This window comes from Pagrus major, chromosome 16, assembly GCF_040436345.1.
Source record: "Pagrus major chromosome 16, Pma_NU_1.0".
Taxonomy (NCBI): domain Eukaryota; kingdom Metazoa; phylum Chordata; class Actinopteri; order Spariformes; family Sparidae; genus Pagrus; species Pagrus major.
In genome coordinates this window covers 23,625,546-23,650,258 of record NC_133230.1, presented here as the reverse complement: position 1 = coordinate 23,650,258, position 24,713 = coordinate 23,625,546, and the positions used below count along the sequence as shown (strand labels likewise).

The following is a 24,713-nucleotide window of genomic DNA, read 5'->3' as shown; positions in this document are numbered from 1 at the left end:
GAAACCAAGTGGACGTTTGTGCCAAATTTGAAGAAATTCCCTCAATGCTTTTCTGAGATAGCACATTCACGAGAATTGGACACCATGAAGTCACAGTGACCTCTGACTTTTGACCACTAAAATCTATGCAGTTCATCGTTGAGTTCAAGTGGATGTTTGAGCCGGATTTATAATAAGTGGAATATTAGGGTCCATGTAAACACAGCTAGTGTGAAACATGTTCATAGTCAAACATGTAAGGTATATCCTAATAAATCTAAAAGCTTAACAGGATCCCTTTGAGTGAATTCCTTCACTCAAGTGTTCAAAAATGTCTTTTGTGTCATTGTAATATTCTGTTAAGACCCAAGCGACGATGCATTTTTTGACAGCAAGGCTTCAGACGGAGTCTTTTTTAGGGTCTCATGGTGTCATTTGTCTCCAGATCCTGGGTCCAGGTCTCTGTCAGCTCACAGTCCTCCAGCAGACCATGTAACTGCTCCTCAGTCAGGTCGGGTGGCTCATTCTGGGGGAAGACACAAACATAATTTATGTGTGACTTGAAGTTTTTCTATGTTTTGTAGCTATGGAAGTCAACATGTGCAGATGTGCAAAGCTTTTACAACCAATCAGACACTTCCAGTAGACATCTGGCAGTATTGAGGTCACGTGTCTCCATTATTACAGAAGTGACGACAGAATATTTTTCAGATCTCTTCCTAACATCCTCCTTAAATTCTTTCCCATTAGGCGCACCCTTTCCCGGGATTAAAACTCAGTTCTTGACAAATCCAGACAATGTGTTGGACTAATGCATGACCTGTGATAACAGTGGCAGTTCATAATAATATACTTCACCACTGCAGTCGTCCCCCGTGCCTATTTGGAAGCTTTCCGGGAAAAAACACTTCCAGTTGGATATAACTGTTGTTTTTCCACTGATAAGTCAGACTCTTCACAGGCAGCCCATAGGGAGATCATGTGAGTTCAAGGAGAAAAGCCAACCTTCTGAAACTAGGTTAGGAGGAAAAGGGATCAGGAGTTAAATAAATGCCAATATCTATTAATGGGAGTGATGTGCTATCTGGCAACAACAACTGTAATCTCTGGTTTCAAATCATCTGGCTATGTTAACTTTTATTCCTTTATCGTCGTATAAGGCGAGACGTGATTAATTTACCTTAGCACAAGCGCTCAGAGACCGTTGCCATCTTTCGGTGCGAGAATGCTGTACTTTGTTTAAACAGCTGCAACTCAATGGTCAATTTGTTTCCAATAATATCATCTCATTACCTTTCACGACATGAGCGTTACGCCAAAAACGTGTCGAAGAAAGCCAGACCTTTAAATCTCTGGGTGGAATCGTAATCATTGTCATCATTCTCTCAGCATGCACCCGTGTTTCTAGCTGCCATCCCACAATGAACAGAATGTCCCTGGCCTTAAAGAAGGGATGTCCTGATCCAGATATTCTGTTCCTGATCCTGATGCGTCAGAAGTCATTAATTTATTCTTTTGGCCACTTGGGTGCAACGGAACAAGCTGTTAACACAACATTGGCATATAATCACCTTATATGGCTGAAGCGTTAGCAAACACATCCAGTGGATATGGAGCACATGTTTGAGTCTACCTGGGGTATCTAGGTCAAACGTGTGCGTTGGCTGTTTGAGGCTGAGCTAAGCCATTTAGCTTAGCACAGAGACTGAAGTGAGGGGAAAGAGCTTGATAAAGCTAGTTTGCTGTTATCTTGACACGATATTAAGTATTAATAGCTTTGGAGGCGCTTGACACTTCCCGATCTGAGTAGCGCATTCACAAGGGCGTCCGCCATCTTGGACAACATGCATGTTTTTCGATGTTCATATTCCTGTTACTGTGAACTGTCCAAGTACTTGGAAAAATTGTGCTTTTATGCTTTGGCAATATTGTTCTTATAATTTCCATGTCAATAAAACTTTGAATTGGATTAAATTGAAATAAATACTGTGCTACCAGAGGCATCCATGCATCAAATAACCGAACAAATTTCCGGTTTTGCTGAGGTTATGTGTGTGCTTGTCCAATGAGTGTTGCCGGATAGTGACAGTGCTGTTTGGTGGATCTTGTTACATTTGGATAGAGCAAGTCCAGCTGTTTTCCCTCCGTTTCCAGTCTTTATGTTAACCGTAAGTGACGGGTTGTTAGCTGTAGCTTCATAATTAGCATACAGACCTGAGAGTGGTATTGATCTTCACATCTAATTCTCGGCAAGAAAGCGAACAAGCATATTTGCCAAAAGGTCATTTTTATTTACATTTATTACATCAGCCAAAACACAAGCACTCTTTCCTGAGACAGAGAGAATATTATGCCCATGAAACTGTTTTCACCTCTTGCCCACATCCTGCTGAGTCACCCGTAACAACATCACATTCCTGCGTCTCATCTATCCCCATTGGCTGAAGCTAATACTCTTCATCGATCATCTGTATTCCTCCTCTGACCAGACCACCCTCTGAAACTCTCCAGCCACTCACCAGGACCCAGTTGCTGATATACATCTCTACCAGACGATCCTGTCCATGTTCAAAGTCCTCCAGATGGTAATGACGCCCCCTAAGGTCATGGCAGGTTGGGCCACGTTACTCAATTACCCAGCCGCTGCATATCATCTCCTACCAATGGAGAGGAGACCACAGGCACCATGGGCACATTCCAGCCTTGATGCCCCCTGCGCATGTTTTTGTCCTTTGACATACATGTAGCAAGATACAGCCCTTTGCCTGTGGACTCACTTGACCTTCACCTCTAATTGGTGGAGGAAGACGAATAGAGTCCATGTGTTTGGTATGTTTATTTTTGTGCACGTATATAATTGTATGGGTAAAGTAGTCAGCTTTTCCTCCATGTTTATCCTAGAGTAAGTTTTTACAGGTATAACTGACACCCCACTCACAGTAAAAAAGAAAATGATTTGCATGGAATGGCAACTGTAGCATAAATTTGCACACACACAAGTGAGCCATTACTGCAACTTGAGACATATGGCACAGAAAAATCCACTGGTCGAGTACAGTCATGTCAGTGTTTGAGCGGTCATGAATGGGGCAATAAAAAAGTGCCCCACTGGCTGGAGAATAAACAGCCAGAAATGCCTTTAAGCAGCACCAGCAACCTTGGACTTGGGAGCTACAAGTTAGACTTTCCTACAGAGTGGAAAGAAAGTGTTTTTTTTACAGCTGTGACAAAACGCTATGACTCCTTAAAAGTGGTTGACCTCAGGTGCCCTTAATACCAGGGAGGCCAAGGGGTGTCTGTGGGTGACTGATATGTGTTTTCCTGTCTGTCTGTCTGCTCTCCACAAAGGTCTTACAGCCACTTCAGCTCTTTACAGTCCAGGGCTTCCCAGCAGACACCACATTTATTTCAGTAAAAAGCAGAGTAAAGAGCTGTGAATGCAAGTGAGCTGTCCAAAGGAAATACATGACATGTTTGATTGAGGTGGTTCCGTAGAGCACCCTTCTTCCCCCGGGTTATCACTGAGACAGGAACAAGTCTGGTTGGAAGGTTTTTTTAATAAACTCAGCATTGCTATCAGGCTGAATCCACAAGGAAACGGATGAAAAGAGCGGGAGAAGATACAACTTTTGTCAGAACAGGACAAGCTTCTGTTTTTAAGCTGCCATGTGTGGCCTTTGTGCAAGCATGTAAATACATAAATTAGTGTGTCTTGGAACATTTCTCAGTAGGAGAAAGTGAACAGCTGTGCGATCTGCTACGCTCAAGGCTGCTTTTGGAGTTATTCCCAGACATACATCCTCTGGCATCAACATGTGAAATACAAGCCGGAGGTGGAAAATCTATAGAGTCACTTAACACTGACAATTCCTATTGGGAACACGATCACCTATGTTACACTAACATTGACTTATTGAGTTACTCTGCTAAGAAACAAAAATGAAAGAATGAAATAAACAGAAAAAAACAAACATATTAATTGGGATAACATGCTTAGCGAGCACTGTGTTCTGTTCAACGATGACTGATCTGATCAACAATTAAAGGAGGCATATTTTGCTCATTTTCAGTGCCATAATTTTATTTTGGGCTACTACTAGAATAGGTTTACATGCTTTATCGCTCAAAAAACACATTAGTGATCTCACACTGTCCAGTGCTGCAGCACTGTATTCCCCCTCTGTCTGTTTTAGCTCCTGTCTATTTAAGGCGCCCCCTCCAGAATGTCCAGTCTGCTCTGATTGGTCAGCTCACACATGTCTGAGCAAGCAATGCTAACGACACAGCAGCTGTGCTCCATCAATTCTTACGTGCCACACTAGCAGCTGGGCATAAATGTGTGACATGGTGATGTAGTGTGATGTCACTAAGTCACAGAATTAAAGTCAGGACTACTGGCGAGGCGTTTCAGGAGCAGTGTTTTCTGTGGGAGAGAGGAGCTTCTGTTGGTGCAGACTATGACTTTTTTTAATGATCTTTTAATTGCACAAGAACATATAAAACACATGAGAAAAGCAAAAAACAAAAAGCATAATAGGTCTCCTTTAAATTAATCGCCAAATATTTTGGCATCAAAATACTATTTCTATAATATATATACTATGTTTATTAAGAAAAATACTCCAATTCTGGCTGTGGCTCAGTGGGTAGAGCAGGTGATCCCGAACCCCGGCTCCCCTGGGCGGACCTGAGCCACATGCCGAAGTATCCTTGAGCAAGATACTGAACCCCGAAATTGCTCCTGACGCGCAGTTGGCACCTTGTGTGGCAGCCTCTGCCGTCAGAGGGCCCTGCGATGAGCTGGGGACTCGTCCAGGGATATACCCTGGCCTCCGCCCATATGAACACTGGATTTGGCCCCAGTAAGCCCCGCAACCCCCCGAAAGGGGGGATAAAGCGGCAACATTCCCGCGACCCTCACGGATAAAGCGGTCAAGAAAATGAACTGAACTGAACTCCAATTCCAGTTCTTTAAATGTGAATATTTTCTGGTTTCTTCACTCCTCTATGACAGTAAACTGAATATCTTTGTGTTGTGGACAAAACGAGACATTTGAGGACGTCATCTTAGGCTTTAGTGATGATGATCAACATTTTTCATCATTTTGTTACACTTTATAGATCAGCAACTAATCGACTGATGGAGAAAATAATCGACAGATTAATCGACAACAAAAGTAATCATGAGTTGCAGCTCTATTCAGTGGTAAAGTGCATCTCCAATTACTCCTCCTCACTGACTGTCTGCCTCCCTGCTGCTCAGAGAGTTGTTGTGAACATTTTTTTATTGATTTGTACCAGAACAACAACACATCAACCAGGAATTGGCTTTGACGTGGCTGCTCGTGAACTCGACACATTATTAGATAATTATTTATTATTCCACGAAAAATAAGACCAGCCATTTCCCTGGGCGCCTTGTTTCCCTTTCAAGATGAATTTAGTTCACGACTGAGTCATCACTAAAAGTCAGTCAGTCTTAGACAAGACAGAGTCAAATAAATCCCCAAGTCCTATATGTCTGGTGGTACTTACTGCTCCAGACATCTCATACTGCTCCCGTGGTCTCGCTCCCCCACCTGCTATCCAGACCCAGCAGGCTTACTGTATCTGTCTCAGTCTGGCCTGTAGCCACATAAAGCCATGTGCAGAGTACGTAAATGTAAGGGAAAACCTCTATCACAGCCCTGTTTAGCTACTCTTTGCAGTGTAATTTGTCACCTCTTTCTTGTGACACAGGTGACATAGAGTTCACGTGTTCTTAGCCCTCCAGACAAGGGAGTCCAGTTCCTCTCCCAACAAACAATGGCAGGGTGGGCGAACCCCCAACCTTTGGTAAAAGATCCAGCTTCATGGTCACTGTTCTGTATCGGTTTCCCACCTGGAGACGAATCAGACAAAGCAAGAGCTGTTCAGCCCTCCAGCTATCTGCCCCGCGATGGACCACCACCTCTGCACAGCTCACTGTTGGCTCCTGTACACACAGGGTGCACGACCGGTTTACCACAAGCGTAGGCTGCTCGGCTTTCAAGGTCACTGACTTCACTCACATACCTCAGCTCTATCGGCCACAGACCCAGGGGCCAGTCCTCCACTGACAGAGGGAGGAATTCTATTCATTACACTCCCATTGAGATGTCGAGTCCAACTCACGACTGTCACGTTCTGCTATAGTACACACATGACATCACTGTGTATGCATCAAGGTCAAGAGAAAAAAAGTTTGCCAAATGTCAGATTACGAAGACAATAGGCAATAGATAATATGCTCCAGGGGCTCTCTGCAAAACCTCATTAAAGTCAGTTTATAGGAGTCATTCCTGGCTGAATCCCAGTAGCCTCATTTTACCCCATCCTTTCCCAAAGAGCACCCTGCACATGTACTGTTTGAAAATATAATGCACACGGACACACCCTGATGTCTTTCTGCACATGTCACAACACCATGCTCTAGTTGTCGTGACTGAGCCATTAAAGGAAGCCCAGTGAGAAATAAAGTTGTCCATTTTCCGGTGATTTAGTTTTAGAACAGGTGATGTAACATGACCGAAAGGTAGCGACTTGCTTGCTAACTTAAACAAGTTTTGCTTAAGCTAGGCTAAGAAGTCGAAATTTCAGAGTGGAAGCCAGTTGGCTAGCTTCCACTTTCTGAGAGAAACTTAGAGCAGCAGGGATGATGTATTTTTATAGGCTAACCCGGAAGTTAGCATCGCTATTTAAACGCTTTTTAATTCACGTGTGGGGGATTTACTGATCTAAACCCAGTGACTTGGAGACGAGGGAACCGAATGCCAAATTTTGTTGAAAAAGGCGGGAAACTAGCTAGGCTATCAGGGTTGGTGAGCTTTACAGAACTACATACCCAATCACATTGTCTGTTTACAATAACTTCTGGGTAGAAAATCCCTGCATCACGCGCTAGCTTACACAAAATAATACCAATCTAATTTAATTAATATCTAATTAGGTTGGAGACCTAATTTGCTTGTTGGCCACTGGCTAAATAAAATGACAGCTTGAGTTTACCCAAAACTTGCAGTTAGTCCAAGATGTCACCGATAGGTACATATCAAAGACGCTAGTAAAACAATACAGTACATAAATTAGGCACGGCAGAAATGTCAGATAGGTCGGACCACCACGTTTAAAGGTGTACTTCGTAAGAAAGTAGATTTTTGAGTCTCATTCCTGACTCGTCTGACGCTTTGGGATGGCAGTCAACCCGATCTACAGTCCCAAAGCGTCAGTATATGACGAGCAGAAATAAACAAATTTGCTGATTTCAAACATCTCTGCAATGCAAACCAACCACCAGTTGTCTACTTGGTAGTGACTGCTGTTGTCAGCGTTTTAGAAGAGGCTCAACAACAGCAGTTTTGGGATTTACCACTGCCAATGCACATATCAGGAATACCTTTATAACAAAAACCATCTAAGGCGTGAGTGGGAGCCTAACCCTAACCCTACGCTCTTCCAGTAATTAGAAGCAGTGACACAGGAAAAAACGGCGAGTACTGTGGAGACTTCTTTTCGTCAAACTGTCTCTATTTCAGGAGATCATAAAGTGGCAAATGAGAGCAGACAGCATGACAAGCCAAAGGGAAAGAGCCAGTAGCCAGGATAATGCTGGCATCGAGTAGAGAAGAGGGCGAGACGAGCTGAGAGCGAGAGAATCCTTTTTCTCCATGGCTCCTCTGTTCTGGCAGAGCTGACTGTGGAAAAAGAGTTGTGAAACTGCAGAGCTGGCACAACAGTGAGGCTCAAAAATGCCTGAACAGTGAACCCAACAGATTCACGTGTAGGTTCCCTCTTTGACTGTAGGTGTCTGTTCACGTAATACCTGGCTCTGCTCCTCTTAGCTGATTCTATTAAGTGATACGATCTTTCAAAATCTGACTGTTAAAATCAGATCAAGTCACTGTCTGTTGTCTACTGTGGCCGATCCAAAACATATAAAAGCGCTGTTTGTCTGGCATAATAGACAAGTGAAAGCTAATTCCTGAGTACTCATGAGATTAAAAATTTCCCTACTGGAACAATCATGTCTAACTGTAGATTTTGGGATCGTCCTTCCTTTTGCTGTTGATCTGGGAATGCAGCCAAATAAAGTTGCTGGAAATTAGCACCGGATCAGCAGTGGAAAATCACAGATTTAGTTCTTCTTAGTAAAGTAACCATGTTGAACTCCTGTTTCCTCTTTCTGGAAATGATTGTTTTATCTGTAGTTTTAAGCACTATTAACAGAGAACAATCACAGTCATATCAGTAATACTTTCCTAGGAGAGGAAAGGCCAAGACCTTGCTGCTCAGGCAAATATATTACTAATAGAGAAAAAAAGAAAATGGAAAATCAAAGGTGAGGGGAGAGATTCTTTGGCATGGAGATGACTTTCACTGGAACGGGGGATTGTTTGGATTGAGAGAAAGGAGAAGCAGAGATGACGCACAAAATTACAGGTCTCAGAACCGTATCCAACACAACACAGCTTTTGTTTAAGTAAATAACAGCTAAAAAATAAATAAATCAGGTAGATCTCTAGACAAACCTTTTGTTAACACACGGGAATCTATCACACTGAGCAGCGAGTCTGTCGACACTGCTGCAACGAATTAGTCTTAACTTTTGAACATTTTCCACCGTAACAATAGGTTCTACGCTCCAGCAGCAGGCCAGACTAAACATTAGAGTGTTTCACTTCCCATTTGGAGGGAAATCATCTAATATCCAATCTATCATAGTAGCTTTAGAGAGGTATGGCACTTCAGTCAAATATTTTTATTTCAAACATGTTTCTAAAACAAATTCGTTAACAATCAACCTCTTATGTTCCCTTCCTCGTCTGGAATTCAGGATTCATTGTCATTTTCTAACTCTTAAGTGTTAACTGTTAGTAGACCCCGTTTCTTAGAAAGATCTGGCAGACAGAAAGAGAAACAGCATTATCTGGAGCACAGCATTACAGCTTACATACGTACGCTTTTGGACTAGATTTTTATAATCCGTCCAAGAAATGATATCACTTTCTATACGGCAGTATTTGTAATTTACAAGAGCTATGCATGCTAATAGGGTGGAATGGGGTACTAAAAAATAATTGAAAATGCTACAAATACTAAGTAGTTCGTATTTGTATTTAAGTAGGTCACTCAATAATAGTGCTTAAAAGGAATAGTTCAATATTTTAGGGGATACACTTTTTGTTTTCTTGCTGAGAGTTAGATTAGAGGAAATCAAAAGATTTGTACCGCTCTCTTGTCTGCGTGTTGAGTTTGGAGCTGGAGCCAGGATGTCATATCTCCCCAGCTAAGTGTTTCCCTCTTATTTTGTCACTTTCTGTCTTGTGCTTTCTGTGTTATATTTTGTTACTCACCCTGTTGTCTCTGTTCTAGGTCCGTCACTCCCTTTCCCTGTGTCCTTACCTCCTGTGTGATTACCTGTCCCCGCCCTGATGTGTTTCACCTGTGTCTCATCGTCTCACCCCCCTGTGTGCTTAAGTAGTCTGTCTCCCCAAACTCCCGCGCCAGTTCGTCTTAGCTTGTCTAACGTTCCAGCCATTTCCTAGAGTTCCGAGTGTGTTTTGATTACCTGACTTTTTGCCTGTTTCTCCGACCCTGCCTCTGCCTGACCCCTTTGGATTTGTTTGCCTGTCTTGGACTGATTATCTGTGTACCGAACCTGTTTTTGCATTAAAGTTTTTGTCTTCTCTGAGATCTGTGTCCTGCATTTTGGGTCCACCGTCTGCTCGGTCGTGATACAGGAGGCCATTATCCTAGCTTAGCTTAAAGACTGAAAGCAGGAGGAAACGTTAAAAAGTAAGCCTAACAGCACGTGTAAAACTCATTTAAACACACTATATCTCGTATATATATATATATATATATATATAGCCCTGCATAATTGAGAATTTGATTTCTTTCTTTTTCTTTTTGAAGCCCGCAGAGTTGGTACACACTTCAGGTGCAAAAAGAGTGCGAGAAGACATTTGAGTTACGGACGATGTACAAATCAACTTTATGACTGTGCTGGAGCTGTGTGAGCCTGCGTGAGTGCCCTTCCAGACAAATTCCATACAAATAAATCTTTTCCAACCATAAAACAAGCCCCCGTGGCACTAAGAATATACACTGAAAGTGTGCTGTGTGCATTGCAGTCGTTGGCTTGGTTCAATCGCTTGGTGACAGTATATAAAATGCAGTGACACATAGCTAAATGCAAAGAGCGTCTAGCTACACCAGTATTTAAGAGACTGGTGGTTTTGATGTTTCCTCAAACGGAGTTTGGCTTAATTAGCAAAAAATTCCAATTGTGTCTCCTTAATTAGGCCAGGAATAGGTTTGGGTTGCATGGCATGGTGCCTTGTTTGATGTGCGGGTGTGGCTGCCACTTAATGGTTTTATTAGCTCACGGTTTGTGAGCAAGATGGGCATCTTTTATGTCTAAATAAGGCTTATATGCATCATGTTGTGGTTCATCAGTGTGAGAATTGATGTGTTGGGAAAGTTTAGGATAACACTTTTGAATTTGTATTCCATCGAATCCATCCTGTTTGTGTAAGTACGCAAACAGGATGCTTGTTGTGCAAGACTGGGAGAATCTGCCCATTCAAACACTGACAAAGTCAAACTACAACATTCATCGCAAATGTTTTTCTTTCCTCTCGCACAAAATTTAAAGTCATAAATGTCAGAGGAAGCAGAAATCAGCGCTATCAACCTTTGTGCTTGGAACATTCTTGTGTTGTGCCTTTAGCTACAGGGTTTGGGGTGCGAGTGACAGTTCTGCTGGTTGTAATTCTGCAGAGGCTCCTAAAACCAGACGGAGCTCAATGGTTTCTAGGGAACGCTGTGGAGAGTGGGACATCAAATCTCAGCGAAGAATGCCAGAGAGCAATGAAACACTGTGGAGGACTAAAGGCCATCAGTTGAGTAAACTACCTCCCTCGCTCTCAGATGGAATCCGTGTGCAAAGCAAAGCAGAGAAAGATATTTAACCCAAAGCTAACTGAAAATGTAATGTAAGTCAAAACACATATTTTACACACCACACATTACTATGCACTGTAAAGTGAGTAAGAGAAAGAAGGAGAGAAGAGAAAGGAAGAGAAAAAAGTGAAAAAATATGGGCCTGCAGAGACACGAATATTGCATGTGATTTCATCGTCCCATTGTGAGAATGACTGAGGACGATCTTGTAATAATTTGTCACACACGTGTCTACAGATAGAAGCACTGAGGACTGCTATAATGCACAACACAGGCACTGTGTGGATGTCAGTACTTGTGTGAATTTGAGCATGTGTTTTGTTGTGTGTGAACGATCGTAGCTGCTTTGAACTCACAGTCATCTCTTGGCCCCGGCCCAGGATCTCCAGCTGCTGTTGGATCTCTTGGAGCCGCCTCTCCTGCCCTCTCCTCTCCTTTATATCCTGCAGGACCGTCTCTCCTGGCTGCGGGTCCCCATCGCACTTCCAGCCAACGTCTGAGCCATGGGCCTGATACACAACAGACACGACCGGTTCTCACGGGGAGCAAACAACTCATCTCACGTGTGGACGTGCTTGGGTGCTCTCCTAAAGCTGCACTCACAGCTTATGGCCGTCGCTCAGAAACATTTAAATAGCAATCAAACCCGTATAACAGTTCATCACAATTCATTTCTGTGAAAGTTTTCCATTCCTCTAAGACTCCCGAGTTACCGTATGCTTATCTCACCATGATGGTGTTGTGTCCTTAAGATGTAGAGATCAACACCAGTGGTTTACTACTTCTTTACTACTTTTTTATACACTGCACAGTAAAAGCAGGTACTCATTATAAGAGCTGAGAAAGCCCAAAAGCTACAGCTACAGTCCACACGGGGTCCAACATAAATCACACATTTATGGCATCTGCGTGCACTGTGCTGACACAATGAACCACAAGCTGCATCCAAAGCAAACTTCGAAAATGGGTCAGGAGGAAATGGGCGAGTCCAACCCGGTGGCCCAATCCACACAAAGCTGATAAGTGAGAGGCTTGTCCTTCCGACCACACGATGGATCTTTTTTGTCGGAGAGAGAATGAAGTCATCAGGTTCAAGTGACAAATATTCAAACCGGTCATAATTCCATCAGAAACTGCGCTGATGCTGAAATGCTATGCTACGATGATGGGATAGCTTCTGTTGATGTAGCTGATGGACAACAAGTGCTGAAAACTAGCACAGATGTTGTAATTCTCAAATGTACAGCAGGTCAGCCATTGGTTTGTGGACTTGGCTATTCAAGCCTCCAGTTTGATATCACAGCTGTTACCATCTTGGTTTTTCGCAGCCAGAATTGACCATATTTGGACGAGAGGGTGGAGCTCTGGAGGGTTTTCCTGAATGGATCTGACCAAGAACGAAAGGGCATGCCATGGTTGTGACCAGAGCCCTTGATTAGAGAGTCGCATCATCTCTGTTTACTCCAATGGACCTTTTTTTTTTTTTAAAGGAATGGCGTATCATGGAGCCTCTCAATAGTTCCTGAAAGTTAGCTGTAAATACTATCAGCCCAGTACTTTAGACTTTAGACTTTATTTATTCATCCCACATCGGGGAAATTCACTTGTGACAGTAGCAGGTAGACAGACATACAATAAGTACAAGGGACATTAAACAAGTAGACTTAAAAATACTAAAAAGGATTTAGATAAGAGAAAGAAAATATAAATATGTAAAAAAAAAAAAAAATTAAAAAAAATTAAAAAAATAAAAATAAAATAAAAATAAAAAATGGTACTGTAAATCAATCAATCAATCAATCAGTAAATCATGTATTAACTACAAAGTGCAAAACATCATACTTCTGTCTCTTTGTATTCATGCATTTAATTTGCCCGCTTATAACTTCCTGGAACTATCGGAAGTCTGTGTGAATAATATGACGATCTGCATTTTGAACTTGCGCAATTTTTTCTACTCAAGTGCTCTGGTTGCGACTTGTCCATCAGAAGGTAGTCACGCCCTGAAGCATACCCTGCTTTATCGTCTGTTTTACTCTAAATGGATCATAATAATTTACAAAATGAACATCACACTGTATTAAAGAACACTTGAAACTGGAAACTGAGACCATAACCTCATTAGGAAACTGTTTACTGAGGTAAAAGAAATCAAGTGAGAAGTAGGGCCATTTTCTCATAAACCTACATACAATTGGACTTCTTTTTGAAACCAGTGGAGAATAATGTTTGCAGTGCAGTGAAAACAAAGTGTTATTTTTTTCCCTTTTCTGTTAATAGGTGCCCCTAAATCTTTTACACTTGATCTTTAATTTTCTTCCCTACCGCACCCACAATTAATTTCTTCATGAGTAAGGATGGAAAAACATGGCTAAATGACCAATACTGTAGTGACTGACCAGTGAATGACCTGTGGTATGGTCATTTTGTGACCTCTAAAAATACACAGCCACTCTATAAAAGCAGCAGCTAGGTTGAAAAAATTGTTGGGTCTGAGAGGATGTTGCCAACCACAGGGCTGTTTTGGAGTGTCAGTCCAGCGCCGTGTGGTTGAAATCTCCATCTCTCTTGGTTAGTCTGGATGGCAGGCAGGCGTACGTATGAACTTATAATGTCGAAATTGATGGATATTTCATAAAATGTCGACATCTCAATAGGGACTTGCATACAACCAAATAGTAGGTTAGCGGAGACAGTGGGACCCAGCAGAAATTGTGAACTTAAACGCTGAGTTACTAAATCTGTTGTGACATATTTATGATAGGATGTAATCTTAGTTAAACCCAGGGTAGGAGGGGAGTTCAGTTAAGTTGAGCCAGTGGGTTGTCAAGAAGAATGAGTGCTTCTCCCCTTATTAATAAGAAAAACAGACATGTCTACTCCACTAATATCACGTATTGCATTTACACAGATTTTAGGCAACTGAATGATACCAGTGCGACATCATTTTAATGTTCAAATCTTGGCAAAAACAAGAATCTTCTCAGATTTTCCTATAGTGTGTGTGGCCTCACCTACCAGTGCCCTCTGTCTGCCTATAGGGAAATAATGACAGCTTCTATCTGAAGCCTCTTTTAAGTGGTCGTTACTAGAGCCGTTCAGTTAAGACTGCCTCATCCAGACTACAAAAGCCAGGACCACGGACTCAGACTCCTGTCATGCACCAGAGTGAGAAATACAGCATTCCAACCAGGAAAAATAAAAATTAAAGTCTAGCTTTACCACCATCCTCACACCACTAAATGCACGTTTCTAAAAAAGCCCAAATCTTTGGGTAAACGGTTTATTTAATTTGGAAACAACAGCTGCCCTACTTTTCAAGAACTATAGACTGCTAACTTTTAGGGGCTTAGCGATAATAAAGCTATCACTGACCAAGGTTTGGATGAATTTGGCACTTATGTCACATATTTTAGTGGACCAATTCTTTGTGGCTAAATTAACACTCAATGAATTCTGGTGAGTGTAAGGGGAAATCCCACAGTCTCATTCTATAAACTTTACTGATGTGACCCTAATTACACCAAAGATAGATGGTCCACAAATTACACATCATCTTTCCTGGCTTTCACCTCCTCATCACTGCATCTCTGTCTCGTGTTAGCCTAGTTACAACAAATAAAAATCAAGCAAAGCTGGGAGGTTTACATAGTTTGTTGAATACGCTTAGTGACACCTGGTCTTTCTCACACTCCTCCTTAGGTCCCAAGATAGCCTTCTCTCTTTTCCACTGACACCACTAATGAAATGTACCCCTGATGTGACCGTTTATTGGGTCCAAGACATCAATCAACTGTACTTAAGTAAGCAAGGCGTGTTTACGAATGACATGTTTCAGCCGTGATTTGCAACCGTCTGTCTCATGTGGGTCTGACAGGACAGATGCACTTCTATTGTTTTCCAGCTGTCTACAGAGGTCATGTAATGTCTTGCGTTTTACACGTCAAGTCTTTTTCTTCTGTTTTACACGCCAAAAACGTAGGTGACAAAACTCTCAATACTGTGCCTGAATGCATCCCGTGTAGATATGGTGTTACTCTCCTGGTTAGTTTTACTGTTAAGGCCTTTACACACTGTTTTTTTTAACTGATATTTTTGTCATGGGCACTCTCGCACAAAAAGCAAATATTACGTGACAAACATGTTTTCTGAGCCTTTAAAGGCATCACCCAGTCATGGTGTGCAAAATGGACTTCATGAAAGACAGCTGTAATGTGTGTGTAAAGGCCTTTACAATTAAGACTCCATCAAAAGCTCTTCCCTTTGTTAATTATAATATTCAGATTCAGCCAGCTAAATTAGTATTATTTTACTTTGACAATGCTAACATGCTGATGTTTAGCGGATATAATGTTTACTTTATTCTAGTTTAGCCTGTTAGCATGCTAACATTTGCTAATTAGCACTAAACACAAAGTACAGCTGAGGCTGAGTCAATAGTTTTGCAGGGATTTGGTAATAAAACTAAGTATATTCGACTTTATAGATCAGATTGTGCATGGCATTACCAAAGATCACCAAGAAATGATTGGGATTTATTCTTGGGGAACCAAGAATGTTCCAGTCTGGACCACAGGAGTGGACCAACAGACCGACCAACATGGTTACTTCTACAGCCACGCTGCTAGCATGGCTAAAAATAGTTTTATAGATATCAATGTCATGTAAGGTTTGTCTGCACACAGAAGTTCTAATGCTTGAAATTTATTGCTAAGATAAAACAGATTTTATATGCTTTGAAATACTATATGGGAATATAATTTTTTTGTTATGACAAGTGAAAATTTAAAGCAGGATGAGATCATAAGTGATAAACTGAGACATGGTTGATTTTCACACCATAGCCTATAACTTATTCATTGCAGTACTTTGTCCACAATGTTTCTAAATATATAATTGATTAAGCAGTAATAATAAATGCGTGCAAGAAGTTCAGATCCATTTCCAAGTCAAACAGTAGATTAGTCTCATCTGCTAGTAAAACTGTAGCAATGATTCACTTCTTGGAGAAGATGTTTCTTGACCTTAATAGACTCCATTGTTTGAACACATCACAGTATTTGTGCTTCTCCTGAGATGTGTTATAGCCTAAACTGAATATGAGGTTAAACTGAGTGACTTCCAAACGGAGCAGAGGAGAGAGAGACCAGGGTTATCTGAGAATCAGCTAAATGCTGGTAATCTCTCCTCGGAGCGGCCACTTCACATGCCGTTGAAGATCTCCAATAATCACATCACCGAAGTGGGTCACGAGACCGCTGGGAGGCCATAAAGATCCAGACTTTGTTTTCTTTAAGTTTGAAAAACATGTCAAACATAATTTGAGAGAAGTATGTCGGCCTATAGATGATGATCGATTTGGAAAGGAATCTGATGTTGCATTAGTGTCACAGGTTGAAGCATTGTAAACACAAAGAATAACGTTGACTGCCAAGTGCACCTTGAAAGAAATGATATTAAAACAGAGTGAAAGCTCACTCGTGCATGATATGACAGTTCCTGGGAAGCTGTCCTTGTTTTACCTTATGGCTCAGATTTTGCTTTCCCACAATACGAAAACGTTAAGGATTTGCCAGCTGCCATTAGCGAAACCATCGTAAGTCAATTACTTGTATGACTTTCAGATAACTCTAGTGGCTATTGAATCGTGTGATCAATTTTATGATTTCCAATAGAAGCGATGCATTCCAGCCTGAGCTTGTCATAGTGTTTGTGTGTGAAACAGCTGCAGTGGTTGATGGATGATCTGCTGTTGTCCAAAGTGACAAAATGGGAACTATACCAGGGACTATTTTATGTTTCTAATTCAAAACAAATCCTGGCTGCCAAGCGCTAATCAATAATGAGTGTGCTATGTCTTAATGTTCCCATTAAAAGAGACATATTATTGCATCAAGTCAATCATATTCGTTTTATTCGGCGGTGGAGGGAGCCATTGGGATTGGTAGCCTGGAGCTCCTTCCCTGCTCCAATGTGCTTTACATCTGGGGTGTGATTTGCCAAATAAAGCAGCTGGATCCTCTCGTGCAGACGCATTCTCAGATTCATCTCATAAACAGCGAGACAACAAGACAAATGACTCAGTCACCCGTATGTAGAAGTGCTCGCTATTCACATGGTAAGAGGGCATACCAGCCCTTTCTTTTGCCTCAGGTTCCTTCCTCACATTAGGTGTTCAGAAGACTCACTGATGCCAGAACCAGAGCCGCAAAGAGAGCTTGATGACCTTGTTCACACACTCAGACAAGCTTAATAGTGAGGCGTGCTCTGAGGCAGCTAATCCAAGGAAGTGTCAGGAGTAAAATCATTAATGCTACTGCATACTCTAAACAAACTAATTTGTAAAAACGTGTGGTCTTTTCAACCAAGTTCATACCTTTTTCAAACTGGTTCAAGTCCAAAATAGATGGAGAAGCTAACATGTCACAGGAAGGAAAGTACAAGAGGCTTTGGGGCGTTTTTTTGCAAAGAGTTACGCAAATCAAGCAATGGATAAAATACACAATGAGTTTTTCCTTGAAAAACACTTATGTGATGTGGACGCCAGCCAACGTTTCAAACAGCAGTTTGTTTTTGCATGCAGTGGCCACAAAGCGGCTCACTGGCCTTGACTCTGGGGGCCTTTGTTATATTAAAAATGTCTGTTGATGAAATCAAGTCTCTCAGTCATTAAAAAAAGAGGCTACACAAATAATGAAAACAGCATGTTTCCGTTATAGACTTAGTTACCAGTTTATTTGGTAATCAAGGCAATACAACACAATAGCCCTCAAATAATTCCTATCTTCTGAGCAGCCCTAAAAATACCATAAATCTGACAAAAACTGAACAGAGGAGCCTTTAAAAACATAGATTTAATTAGATTATAAAGATGAAGAAGATGCACCTGACTATTGGTTAATCACTGTCACTCCTTATAACACAAATCATTCCTATTTAGTGGAAAATATCCTCCCCTATGTTTGTGGACAATACATCTTGCTAACGACCTTTGGCTACACACTGCAAAGGGACAGTTCTGTTTTGATGAAAGAGAGCCAGCCATGCTGATTCACCCGGGGATGGCTGGTGTTGTTCAGAACAGCACGCTCCTCTCTTTCGGCCTCTCTCTCTCTTTCTCTCTGTCTCTCCTAAAATCTGAAGTATAATAGGAGCTCTGGCTGTGCCACGTGGACCCAGGCTACCTGCCAAGGCCTGTCCACATGCCTTGCCACGAGCACTCCCTGTGAGAGCTCGGCAGTAAGCTGTTCGGAAGCTATGGCTGAGAGACTTTTGACTCCGTCTCTCAGATTGTCGTTTTTGCCCAGCTATGACCCGTGGTCCTCTGCCAAGTTCGGAGGCAGAGGTGCTGTCAGATGTCTCCCGTGCACGTTATACACCCACCTGCATGTTGACACTTGGGTAAGCGAGGTCATTCAGACAAATGTTTCTGATGCTGCACAACGGCATAGTCTAACATCATAATTCCTTCCCCTCCCACCTCTTTAAAGTTGGACCAAAACTTTCTCCAACATTGCTCCATACGAGACAATGTGAAGGTTTGTCGGTTTCTTAAAAATGACCCAGATATAAAATTTGTTTGAATCCAAGTTCTCTTTTTCCCTTCCAGAGATCATGTTTTGACATCAGTATTTTGGATCTGTGGTAGATGACTTGATGATTGCAGAACATTCCTGAAGTATTAGAAGATTCACTTGTGGGTCATCTGGACTTTTTTTTTTTCAGAACTGAGGGTGGTCTGGAGCAATCACTGCAGCGCAGATCAAAACCTCCTGGTGCATCCTACACTCAAAGCATGCTGAATGTGATACTGGTTTAAAATATCTACGCCACCTGTGTGTTCTTAGTATCTCAGCATCATCCAAAGAACAATCAAAGGTCGAAAAAGATTTGATCTGCTTGAAGTTTTCACTGTTTTGGGGAAGAAAATCATGCATTTGTTATCCTTCCAAACCACTGTCAATACTTCACAGTCTGTGCTTTTTATTGTGGTAAGACTAATAGGATCATGTCCACCAAGCACCACGTTTCTTATATAAGGTAATTTTTGTTTTTGCCAAATAATGACACAGACAAAATAAATGTGAACAGTGCTTTAGAAGCAGACCATGTTAAATATTTATGAAAAGCATCTGGAGGGAAAAAACGTCCAAGCATCTTTTTGCACTTGTGGTCCCCGAGAGACGCATGCTGTGTATTGTCAAATACAATATCTGACCTAGATTTCAGCTGCTTAATGTCTTGGTGGTACTTTGTCAAAGAGATGAAATATAGGACTGTGAGCATTGCCAATGCAATGTTTCAATATAAATAATAAATAACGAATAGTTTGGCAGCTTACATCAAGCCTGGCTGTATCAAAACCACAATGTTGTTTTTTAACACTGCCGGTTTTAATACGGGTTCAATAAATGAGATATGGCGTGGTAAAGAGATTAAAAGTGCCTTCAAACAGGAGGCCTTGCAATTTGCACATGTTTGACTGCTGGGCTGTTTGTGCCGTCCTTGTTGATTCATTAGCTGTAAACTTGCTCTACGTGGACTGTGACACAGAGAGCCTGTTAGTGAGTTTTGCTGCCTTCATGGAGCTTGTTACGACATGGGAGGTCGTGCACATGCTATGCTTGGCCTTTTAATGGTTAAGTCCTGAGAACACTGCTGCTAGACGACGATGTGTAGAGGCCACTGAGGCTGACAAATTGGAAAGCTAGTGAGCGGTAACGTAATGCAGAAAATGTAGATGAAGCCGGTGGCAATATATCAACATTTTCCTCAGACATATAATATTACGAACAACTCTACAAAACTAAAATTACAATTTATTTACTTACCGTTCGCCAAAAAATGAACTTCCACAGCAGCAAAAGGCCACACCTTGTAAACTCGCAGCTTTTAGCAATTTCCATTACAAGGTGGTAAATACCAGAAGAGGCAGTCATTCATGCGGACTCTCGTGGACACGGTATCATGAACGAGGTAAAAACAACTGTGTTGAGCTCTGACTGAAGTAAGCACTCACCAGTTAAAACATGTTCAACTTGTGCAGATGCACTTTCACATCAGTTTGTACCGATTTTGTCTAATCGTATCATTCCAATGACTTTGTATGCAACCGTGCCACCTAAAATATGCCTTGAACACATAGTTAGAGGTGCTTTTAGGCAGGTTTTGTTACCTTTGGACAGAGCCTGGCTAGCTGTTTCTGCTGGCAGTAGCAGTATGTACTGCACAGAGTGGTACTGATCTCCTCATCTAAATCTTAGCAAGACAACAAATTGGCATATTTCCCCAAAAATAAAAAAAACATGGTGAGCTCTGGCACGTATTAAAAGAAAAAGAATAGTGGGTTGTGATAATATTCTAAAATGATTTAATGTTAGTTCATGTGGATCATAAAGAGAGATAAGCAATTATTTTAAGTATAGTTTATTGTTAGCAGATTTCTTTTGACTGAATTATCTTCTGTGGAGTGACATAATGAGTGGAACAGTCAAAAGTTAGATCTCAACCATGGCGGGGAAAAATCTCGCTAAACCACTTAACACAACTGCTGCTGTGGGTAACACCAGTGGGAGAGGCGTTTATAAGAAGACAATAAACTGGGTCTCACATGAATTATAGGGTGGGGAAGGGTGTGGAGTCTTTTCTTTTCAGCCAAGTTAACCTTGTGAAAAACATCAAGTGTGCCACATGTCAAACCTGACATCTCAGTTCTCACCATGCACAGATGTAAGCCCACAAAGCCTGCAAAGATGTTACAGTTTGTGTAATAGCACACACATTGAATTGAATGGTTAAATATCAACATTTTAATGCTAATACTTTGCTAAGTTGGTTACCAGTGTGATGAGTGCTGAGAGCTGCATTCAGCCAAACTTCATTCACTGGGAAAATATAGTCAAATCTTTTCCTGTTGTGAATTATCATATTTTGAATATTTCAGTAGGGACATGGACATTGTATTCCAGAGAGGACAGTTTCTTCCTTTGCAGAGGATAAGATGTCTTTTCCTGCTGTCACTGCTACTAAAGAGAAACATATTGCTCTGTGAAGAATTACACCGCCTGTTTTTTTTGTTTCTTTTTTACTCTTTCACTTTCTAGTTCTGGGTTTAGTCTGACACCAAGGCACATGTATATTACATATACACAATCTGCATCACATCTGTGAATATTATGAATATATTAAAGGTGCACTATGTAGTTTTGGGGAAGAAATTTTAATCAGAAGAGAAAGCTCTTCATTGATTGATTTCATTTAAATCACACTAAATAAAGAAACCTGCCACCTTTCTAGCTTTAAACTGCCTTCTAGGGACCTTCTTTTCCTCTGAGAACAGTTTGTTTATTCAGTTATGGAAAAAAATAATATTTCAGAGTTTGTATTATTACCTCTTTAATATAGTAAATGTTAGAATTCTGAGTTTGAATTTCTTCTCCAAAACTGCATAGTGCCCCTTTAAGGTCAACTGGTATCCTGACTGTCTAACATGAATTGTCACACAGCTTACACTTGATGATATAAAATAGAAACTAAACTGCATTTAGATAATTATAACGTGACCAAAGCTTTTCCACAGCTGTTTAATTATATGACCGGACCAAATAAGATAAATTTGCTAACTAACTGCTGACCGCATTGTGTTGGTCAAAAGGGCGTTTTCTGTCCAAAACTCTGCTGTCTCACTTAACATTCGCTGTAGTTAGAATTATGGGTGCTCATCAGCAACCACACAATGTGACTAAATGACCTCATGGTCTTACATCAAAATATAGACAACCGATACACAACAAAAACACAGCTGGAGTTACTATGCAAACACAGAGGGAGTCGCAGCCCTGCTGATACAGTGGGACAGTGACTGTATAATACTATTCATTACTTTTCATTGTAACCACACTGTCTAACCCACATTTGAGAGAATATCACACACACTTACACCCATGTCACCAAACGCCTGACACCATCTAATTCTCATGACAGAATCCCCCTCTATTTGCTTCAAACTGGGTGGTGCAGGCATTACCACACAGTGGTACAGTAGGAGGGGTGCACTGTACATGAATCCCACGTCCTAACAGATGTTTTTTAATGACAGAACGGCTACTTCAGCTGAAGCCTGTCAAAATGGGAGAAAATGTAGAATGCACAGGGAGCGATGCTGTCATTAGCACAACATCAACGTCGTCCAAGGAAAACACTGTTCAGAGCTGTGTTTTGATTCCATTGAATCCAGATCATTAGAGGAGGGTTTGTAGCTACCTGACCCTTTTCCTATCATCAGAAATCATCAAAAAGGAGCCAGAGAGCCAAAGAAAACAAGGTCTTTTCCTCATCAGGACTTTCACCATGAGTCATCGTGTGGCCATACGATGAGTAATTCTATGCTTCCACAAATACTGATCTGGTGGTTTAAGGCATTACAACATGGATTTCTCTAACCCTTATCATGCGGTCAGTACAGTGTAATGTGCACCTGCCACTGCATTGCCTCAAAGGAGACCTATTATGCTATTCCTTTCCTTCATTGTTTTATACATTCTTGTGCATGTAAAATATCTTGAAAGTTATAAAGGCCAAAGTCCACACCAACAAATCCCTCTTTCTCCCACAGAAAACACTGCTCCACTTCAGACAGAGGGGGAATACAGTGCTGCAGCGCTGGACAGTATGAGAAACCTGATGTGTTTTTTGAGCAGGAAAGCATGTAAACCAAATTACATTTATGAACCTGAAAATTATCATAATATGTCTAGGTGGTCTCACTGCACTTATTTATCACTAAAATGCAGGTCCAAATCCTAGAATCCACAGGTGACCACCTCCCTCAAAGAGCTGTACAAAAATGTACTGCCTCAAGCAGATGACAATATATGGGCTATTCCTATCCAGTACACTGAAGTCTTTACTGTACATGTACTAACCCTTTCCGCACGTGTTAATAACTCCAAATGACAGAGAATAACTTGTTTCCTTTTCTGTAGCTGGCACTGCACTACCTCCACCAGCTCTGTAATTAGGTTCTGATGGGGGGCTGACTCTCCTCTGTGGGAGCATCCCGGCTGGTGCCAGGCCTCACAGACTGTAATCTACCCTTGCAGGATCACGCAAAGGACCTGCTTAGCCGGAGAGGCTACTCCTGAAGGGACTGCACAGGAATGCAAGGGCTGCTTTCTCCTCAGAATATCAATCACGACTTATTGAGAAAGGACGCCGCCAAGTTCTGAAGTCACAGACTCAAGTCCCGACTGATCCTTCGTGAGTGAGTGCTCGCTGGGGAGAGGTGTATAACTAAAATGTGACAGATGATGGATCTGAGACAGCAGCAAACATGGATTTAATATGCTGGGGGAAAAACAGTATGAGTGGTGCTGAAACCCCGGTATGATGATCTCATTTGTGTACATTAGATACTTCCCTGGCATGAGCAGACAAACAAGCAGGTTCCTGCTTTGCTGTCCAAATGGTTTCAGTTAGTAACTTTAAGTGGCGCAAGCTACCGCCAAGAAGAAAGCTAACCGCGAAACAAAAGCATATTTACTTTTATGACCTTTAGGATTTACGGGCACTGATGTGGATGAATGACTGGCTCTGAAAGAGATTTATTGTCAGTGCAGTCTATCTTTAATATGTGCCACAACAGTGAGACGGGATTAAGGGAGGGTAAGGAAACAGCTACTTTTAAAGCCATACAGGTGTGTGTGATGTTCAAAACCTCACATCTTTCCATTTTTTCAGCGCACGAAAACGCAGAGATACAGTGAATTTTTATTTTGTTTGTCATGTTAGCAATCTGAATCATCTGCAAATGGTTACTAGAGAGCAAGAGGTTTTGTGTCATTGTTTAATTCACATTTTACATCAGTTGAAAAGGAATGCCTGCATTAGCCATTTCAGCACTAATGGAGAGCAGATGATGGATGGATGATGTGGAATTTTACTTTCCCGCAAAACTCTTTTAACCAGGCAGGATGATTAAAGGGTGGGAAGGGAGGGGAGGTAGGTTACACAAAGTAACACATCCAGCTGCCCAGTAATATCACAGTTTTATACCGTTGGCTCGAAATCCAGTCGACATCATGTAGGGAGAGCACAAGGGAGGTTGGACTCATTCAAGCTAAGAGACAGTCCAGGTTTTACGACTAGTTCAAATGTTAGTGCATGAAGTTTGGGAGTTTTTTAGCAGCAGTAGGTCATGTCTTTATCGAAATACTCCCAATCACTTTTTTTAGATGAATCAATTCATCAGTTTGTTTATGAAATGCCAGAAAACTGCTAACCAGCTAGTCCCAGCCGGTCCCGGTCCAAAGCTCCTGTGCTAGCAAGACTTCCCCCGTGCTCCGAGCTTCTAGTCCTAACCACTAGCTGCATGGCTAATTGTGTTGACTAGCAAACGGCAGCTACCGTTAGCAGCAGTTAGTGGTTACTGTGGTGATATGCTGCCCCCTATTTGTTTTGAGGATGAATTTGACAGAAATGTCCACTTACATATTGAACTTTTAACATATTGAGAATCCTGATCATCTTAACAGACACCTACAAGGCAAAACATAAATGACCTCAGCGCCTCGAACTTCAAATGTTTTACTGCCATCTCCTTTTAAACATCAGGCAGATGACTGAGTGAATTTACAGTGGGAAAGTGAAATAATTAGGCCAGCAACATAAATATTCTTGACCTTATGACATAAATCATGAAGCTATTATAGCACTGGGATTCTGAGCACTGCGTTTTTTCCTTGTCTACATCC

General features: G+C 41.5%; 1 protein-coding gene across 1 annotated transcript in view; it reads right to left on the bottom strand.

Moving 5' to 3' along the window:
• Positions 1 to 24,713, bottom strand: part of fsip1 (fibrous sheath interacting protein 1) — a 30,825-nt gene continuing 6,112 nt past the window's right edge. Inside the window, exons 9-10 of the mRNA XM_073484059.1 lie at positions 11,319 to 11,471; positions 1 to 505 (exon numbers count right to left, since the gene is read on the bottom strand). Of these exons, the coding sequence (XP_073340160.1) occupies positions 395 to 505; positions 11,319 to 11,471 (264 nt within the window). The 3' untranslated portion in view covers positions 1 to 394. The remainder of the gene's footprint in view (positions 506 to 11,318; positions 11,472 to 24,713) is intronic.